At 44.1% G+C, this 7,500-nt stretch overlaps 1 protein-coding gene across 12 annotated transcripts in view; it reads right to left on the bottom strand.

Moving 5' to 3' along the window:
* ephb1 (EPH receptor B1) overlaps nucleotides 1–7,500 on the bottom strand; it is a 272,902-nt gene that overhangs the window by 84,722 nt on the left and 180,680 nt on the right. For all 12 annotated transcript variants that reach the window (XR_014126189.1, XR_014126188.1, XR_014126191.1 and 9 more), the window contains one exon: nucleotides 6,184–6,519. Coding sequence is in view for 8 of the 12 variants with exons in the window: in XM_081723885.1 (XP_081580011.1) it covers nucleotides 6,184–6,519 (336 nt within the window). In the remaining 4 variants the exon portion in view is untranslated. The remainder of the gene's footprint in view (nucleotides 1–6,183; nucleotides 6,520–7,500) is intronic.

Here is a 7,500-nt window from a genome sequence, read left to right as displayed (position 1 = left end):
AGAGGGAGAGAGAGAGAGGGAGAGAGAGAGAGGGAGAGAGAGAGAGAGAGAGAGAGAGAGAGGGAGAGAGAGAGAGAGAGAGGGAGAGAGAGAGAGAGAGAGAGAGAGAGAGAGAGAGAGGGAGAGAGAGAGAGAGGGAGAGAGAGAGAGGGAGAGAGAGAGAGAATGAAGGAAGAAAAAACAAAGAGGAAGTAGAGGCTGAGCTGAGAGGTAGCGAAGTGCCGTTTGTATTTGCCCTCAGAAAACTGTAGAACTGGGCCCTGCTCGGTATGCAGGTTGTTATGACTGTTCAAAATCAGCTAAAATGAATGCAACCTCACTCAGTCGGCTTTTTAACCACCCCACAATGAAACCACAGCCATAAAACCAGCTGCTAATGGATTTTGTGAAACCACTTGAAATGCAAGAAGCGTCGTGCGATTGGATTTTAAAAGACCAATCACAAGGCAATGTCACCAGGAGGTGAGTCGATGCTGAAGTCATTTCTTACGAAGGGAGGCAGCGTGACTGGCTGAGTGGTTATGCCAGATCTGTCTCAAAACTAAAGGCAGCTATGCTAACACAAGCAGGGTTACGGCAATTAGACTGAATTTACCTGCACCAAAACAAACACAGCAATGATGGAGCAGCTGAGAGTAACATAACCTCACCTCACATGAGTCACAAAGCCACTGGCTTTCAGCAGGTTCAGCAGAATTCTACATAGACAAAAACCATTCAGTGGCCTATGAAATGTTCCACACACACTATATAAATCCCTCTATAAGCTCCGCCCATTAACAGAGCTCCACACACACCGTATATGTGCCTCTATATGCTCCGCCCATTAACAGAGTTCCGCACACACCGTATACATCCCACTATAAGCTCCGCCCATTAACAGAGTTTCACACACACCGTATACATGCCTCTATAAGCTCCGCCCATTAACAGAGTTCCACACACACTGTATACATCCCACTATAAGCTCCGCCCATTAACAGAGTTCCACACACAACATATGCATGCCTCTACAAGCTCCGCCCATTAACAGAGTTCCGCACACACCGTATACATGCCTCTATAAGCTCCGCCCATTAACAGAGTTCCACACACAGTGTATACATCCCACTATAATCTCCGCCCACACACCGTATACATGACTCTATAAGCTCCGTCCATTAACAGAGCTCCACACACACCGTATACATGCCTCTATAAGCTCCGCCCATTAACGGAGTTCCGCACACACCGTATACATCCCACTATAAGCTCCGCCCATTAACAGAGTTCTGCACACACTGTATACATCCCACTATAAGCTCTGCCCACACACCGTATACATGCCTCTATAAGCTCCGCCCATTAACAGAGTTCCGCACACACCGTATACATCCCACTATAAGCTCTGCCCTATCTCCCCGAATTCCACATGCCCCCTACACCATCCTCTCTTATGTGCTCCATACAATCCCATTTCTTTAGACTGTCAGGAGAAAAAACAACCCTGAAATAAAGTGGGCTCATTTAATTTTTCCACTTGGTCAACAATCGAGCGTCGACAGCAGCTGGTCCCCAGACAGGACCCTAATTTGAGGCGTACTGTTCGATTGCCTGCACAGAAGGAACACAACTCTATTAGAGCGTGAACGTATGGACAAGAGTTAAATGGGGAGTTTGTTTTGTTTTTAAAGGAGAAAAAATATGACCCTATCTGACAATATTGCCAAACTGGTCATTTTAGTCAATGTTGTTTCAAATTCCTGTCAACAGGGTTATGTTTATTGAAAATGTTATACTGAGTGAATTTACAGTGGCACCAAACAGCATAGAGCTGGAAGAGTGGAAAAGAATACGATGGTTAGATGGTGTGTGTGTGTGTGTGTGTGTGTGTGTCTGTGACCTGGTAGGCTGGATTTGAAGATGGGAACTTAATTGCCATATCCACTGTCTTCAGAAAAACAAAATGACACTTCACATAGTTCTCGTGACCTGATGAGCTAACATACGCTAGTGTTCAGCTAGAACTCCACTAACATACACCTGTTTTCAGCTAGAACTCCACTAACATATGCTAGTGTTCAGCTAGAACTCCACTAACATATGCTAGTGTTCAGCTAGAACTGCACTAACATATGCTAGTGTTCAGCTAGAACTCCACTAACATACAATAACATTCAATTAGAACTTCACTAACATACACTTAACATTCAGCTAGAACTCCACTAACATACAGTAATGTTCAGCTAGAATTCCACTAACATACACTAGTGTTCAGCTAGAACTCCACAAACATACACTAGTGTTCAGCTAGAACTCCACTAACATAAATTAATGTTCAGCTAGACCTCCACTAATATACACTAGTGTTCAGCTAGAACTCCACTAACATACACTTAACATTCAGCCAGAACTCCACTAACATACACTAGTGTTCAGCTCGAACTCCACTAACATACGTTAGTGTTCAGCTAGAGCTCCACTGGCCTACACTAATGTTCAGCTAGAACTCCACTAACATATGCTAGTGTTCAGCTAGAACTCTACTGACATACACTAGTGTTCAGCTAGAATTCCACTGGCCTACACTAATGTTCAGCTAGAACTCCACTGACATACATTAGTGTTCAGCTAGAACTCCACTAACATAAATTAATGTTCAGCTAGAACTCCACTAACATATACTAGTGTTCAGCTAGAACTCCACTAACATACACTTAACATTCAGCTAGAGCTCCACTAACATACGCTAGTGTTCAGCTAGAACTCCACAAACATACGCTAGTGTTCAGCTAGAATTCCACTAAGATACATTAATGTTCAGCTAGAACTCCATTAACATATACTAGTGTTCAGAACTCCACTAACATACACCAGTGTTCAGCTAGAACTCCACTAATATATACTAGTGTTCAGCTAGAACTCCACTAACATACACTTAACATTCAGCTAGAACTCCACTAACATACAGTAATGTTCAGCTAGAACTCCACTAACATACACTAGTGTTCAGCTAGAGCTCCACTAACATACATTAGTGTTCAGCTAGAACTCCACAAACATGCGCTAGTGTTCAGCTAGAACTCCACTAACATACACTAGTGTTCAGCTAGAACTCCACTAACGTATGCTATTGTTCAGCTAGAACTCCACTAACATACACTAGTGTTCAGCTAGAGCTCCACTAACATACATTAGTGTTCAGCTAGAACTCCACTAACATACGTTAACGTTCAGCTAGAACATCACTACCATAACTCCAGAGAGGTCTTTAAGCACAATGGATTTTTTTTCCATTATGCCAACCTGAACCCATCAGGCTAACTCCCATATCTATACGTAAACAGACGGGAGACAGACAACAAGAGAGGGAGAGCAAGAAAAGGAGTGGGAGAAAAAGAGAGGAATTCTCAGTCAAACACAACATGCAGATTCTTCTTTTGATGTTAACATGGTCCACCTCACCCAACCAGACCCAGACCCTGAGACCTGGACTCCCTACCCCACAGAGCATCATCAGCAAGAAACTAAACCCAAATGACCTGCACGAACAATCCAAGAAAGAAAGAAACCCATATCAATTCATTATATTGAAAGAAACTGCAAATACGGTCAAATTAAATCCTCTACTGGGACATTTAAGTCAAACAAGAAAGTAAACAGAAATGTTATGAAGTGCTTAAAGTGCAAATAAGCAGAGTGTAACCATCAAAAAGAAAGACAAGAAGGAGTGATCGTAACCTGGTCATAACCTGGTCATAACCTGCTCATAACCTGCTCATAAACTGGTCATAACCTGGTCAAAACGTGCTCATAACGTGCTCATAAGCTGGTCATAACCTGCTCATAACGTGCTCATAAGCTGGTCATAACCTGGTCAAAACCTGCTCATAACGTGGTCATAACCTGGCCATTACAGCTGGACACTGAATTCCAGAATCACTTTGTCTTTTCATGTAGAAAATCTAAATACAGCAGAGAGTCCCATCTGCCAAAAATTAGCCAAGAGATCCCCACTGTCCCTACAAAATTCAGATCTTATTAGGAGAAAATGAAGTCATAGACCGTGTAGAACAGTTTATCTACAACCACCATGATATAAGAACAACACCGGAATCCATCTTTCCTCAGATAATCAATGTTTTCCAACATCGGCTTGTTAATGTGTTCTCTAACATTCATATCCACCTCTGCCAATGATTTTATGCAAATGTTGTGACATTTTTTTCTCATTTATGTTATGAATTAATTTCTTTCATAAATTGTCCCACAGATGTATGATGACTACAATAAACTTACACTTTGTATTTAAATTACACTTACATCATTTTATTTATTTATTTATTTACACAGAGAGAATGACAGCTACAACGTTCAGACCTAAAGGATCAGTGATCCTGAACATTTCCGGAATGTTCTATCCGTAAACCGCTCAGCATAGTTTCTCATTGTCAAAGAGTTTGTGAAGCAACCACGAACAAAAGGAACTGCAAGGCAGCAGTGGGAGGGGTCAACGTGCCGCTAGTAGCCACGCCCCTTAATGTAAAAGGCATGGCTTCCTCGTGTTTACACTAAAAGTAGAATCCTTTGTGCGCTAAATTACCTACAACGCTCTGTTACGTCTGGTGAGAGGGAGGGAAAGAGCAAAACGGTGAGAACAGGCCGCATTCATATTTAAATATTTACTTAATATTTAATTAAGGTTAATTTATAATTAATTTTACTTTCTTTTATTTTAAATTTAATTTATGCATTATAAATGATAACTTCAACCAACTTCAATTAGATTTTACCAGACATTTAGAACATTAATGACAGCTAACCTATTTCCAAGGTTAACTACTGTTTATCGTTCAGCATGACAATGCATTTATTTATTTAAAGAAGAAAAAGGTCTGAAAGTGTGTACATATTCAGAACTGAGGAGCAGCAGAGGAGAGGAGGAGAGGAGAGGAGAGGAGAGGAGAGAGGAGAGGAGAGAGAGGAGAGAGAGGAGAGAGAGGAGAGGAGAGGAGAGAGAGGAGAGGAGAGGAGAGGAGAGAGAGGAGAGGAGAGAGAGGAGAGAGAGGAGAGAGAGGAGAGGAGAGGAGAGAGAGGAGAGAGAGGAGAGGAGAGAGAGGAGAGGAGAGGAGAGGAGAGGAGAGAGAGGAGAGGAGAGGAGAGAGAGGAGAGGAGAGGAGAGGAGAGAGAGGAGAGGAGAGGAGAGAGGAGAGGGGAGAGGAGAGGAGAGGAGAGGAGAGGAGAGAGAGGAGAGGAGAGAGGAGAGGAGAGGAGAGAGAGGAGAGGAGAGAGAGGAGAGGAGAGGAGAGGAGAGGAGAGGAGAGGAGAGGAGAGAACAAACAGAACAGAACAAAGGGCTGATAAATGTTTAGAGGTGGCCATTTCAGCCAGTGAGCTGGAGAGTAATGTTGAATAAGGTCGTTTCACTCCTGAAGCCACCATGTCATTGGTAAGTGTTAATATATGCTAATATATGCGTATATATCAGACAGTCCCTGCTAAAGCAGGCTCACTGCAGCATTGACACAGATGGGAACATTTCTGCTCACTTCTGCCATGACGATGTATATGAACATGTACAGAACCAGGCACCACAAACGAGCATATCGGACACATGACCTGAATACGGAAACGGGTTGGTTCAGAACTACTGAAATAGTCCATGCTTGACACAATTGGTTCATACACACAACGTGACACTGAAATGAACCTGCCAGGTCCTACCTGAAATTAGTGGAGTTCAGATACATGAGTTTGAGAGAGAGAGAGAGAGAGAGACAGAGATAGACAGATGAGATGACCTCCTCCCCAAGATCCTAATCCTCTCAAACACCCAAATATCCACTACCAGGGTGCAGCCCACCTACAGTCCACCCACGGTCCACCTACGGCCCACCTACAGTCCACCAACAGCCCACCTACAGTCCACATATAATCCACATATAATCCACATATAATCCATTTATCCGCATATAATTCACATAATGCCTCCGACCTGCTGAAAAGATACAATTCAAACATCTAGTACCGTAATGCAGCAACAACACACCACGCATTTTAGAAAAGTCTCCAAGCCACTGATCAATTTAACATGAGCTAATTCCACTCTGAGGCAGGCTGAGACCCAACATAAAGGAGACGGATAGCGATAGAGAGGAGAGGAAGAAAGAAAACGATGGATTATGGATGCAAGGTCGTACTCACCCGCCTGGTTGGTGGTGATCTCTATGGCGACGTGCTGGGCCGGGTACGGGCTCCTGTTGGTCACGCCATTGACAGCCTGGATCTCGAACGTGTAGAGTGTGTGCGCCCCCAGGTTGCTTATGGCGACGCGGGTGTCAGCCAGGCCCAGCTGACGGGGGAAGAACTCCACGCCGTCGTCGCAGTGCGAACAGACGCGGCGGTCGGCACGGCACTTCTTGCACACCACGTTGTACGTCACGTCGCCCCGCCCGCCTGTCTCACGGGGAGGGTGCCACTCTAGGAGTACCGAGGTCCCGTTCACCACCGAGATGACGTTCCGCGGCCCCGACGGAACACCTGGGGACCGACATTAAGTCTCGGTTTCACATCAACCATCATTTCATCTTCAAATCTACAATTAATTTGATTCATGTTCATTTACAAAAGTACAGTGAACTAAAAGCTTTTTGGGTAGTGAGGCCTTTCAACACTAAGCAAAAGAACCTGAGAGTAGGTTACAGTAATTATTGCAGTTAGAATTATGATCTTTAAATGTTACAGTCATTTGACTGGTTAAAGCAGTCCCCTTTCTGAGGAGTCGTATCCTGTGATTCAATTCGGATGTCTGACGTTGGGTGTCTGAACACATAGCACCAGCAAGTTCACGCGGTCGTTGCTCGCCGAGAGATATTAAAGAGCCGTTTCCTCACGACTTCCATTGCTGAAAAGCTGCCCTTCAGCTCTTATCATGGTAGACAGAGTTGTATACAAACACCTGTCATCCAAAGTTTCTATGACACGATGAACCTTAGGGGCGGGGTCAGGAGCGGGCGTGGGCGGGGTCAGGAGGTTCTAGACTGAGTTTGCTGTGTGGGAGGAGGTTCGAGCAGTCAAACGCAGTAGGCTGAGAGTCATGGCCTCCATCCATCATGTCTGAAATGTTCAATTTTTAAAAGGCCTGGATGATGATGGACCATTAAAAAGTGATTATCTCCCCTGAACTCATTTAAGTTTTAGCTGTGATAAACGGAAGAACCCTCTGCTTGCCTCATCCAGTTTACGGTCCTCTGTGCAGCTCACGGAGAAAAAGGGAACTGTTCTGCAAACCTTTCACAGCAGTGTGCTACCGTGCTACCGTGTGCTACCATACCAACAACAGTCAGTTACTCTGTGTCATAGAAGGAACTGGCCGTGTTATAGGAGAGAGTATCACACATCACAGAAGAGAATGTCGTATGTCATACAAGAGAAGTGCTATATCATAGAACATTAAGAATGTCTAGATCATAGAATGTAGGTCTTAGAATGTCCCCGTATCAGTATAAAATAGTGCGTGTC

The sequence above is a fragment of the Electrophorus electricus genome, chromosome 11, assembly GCF_041902795.1.
Source record: "Electrophorus electricus isolate QZ-2024a chromosome 11, ASM4190279v1, whole genome shotgun sequence".
NCBI lineage: Eukaryota > Metazoa > Chordata > Actinopteri > Gymnotiformes > Gymnotidae > Electrophorus > Electrophorus electricus.
This window is presented reverse-complemented; position numbering and strand designations above follow the sequence as displayed.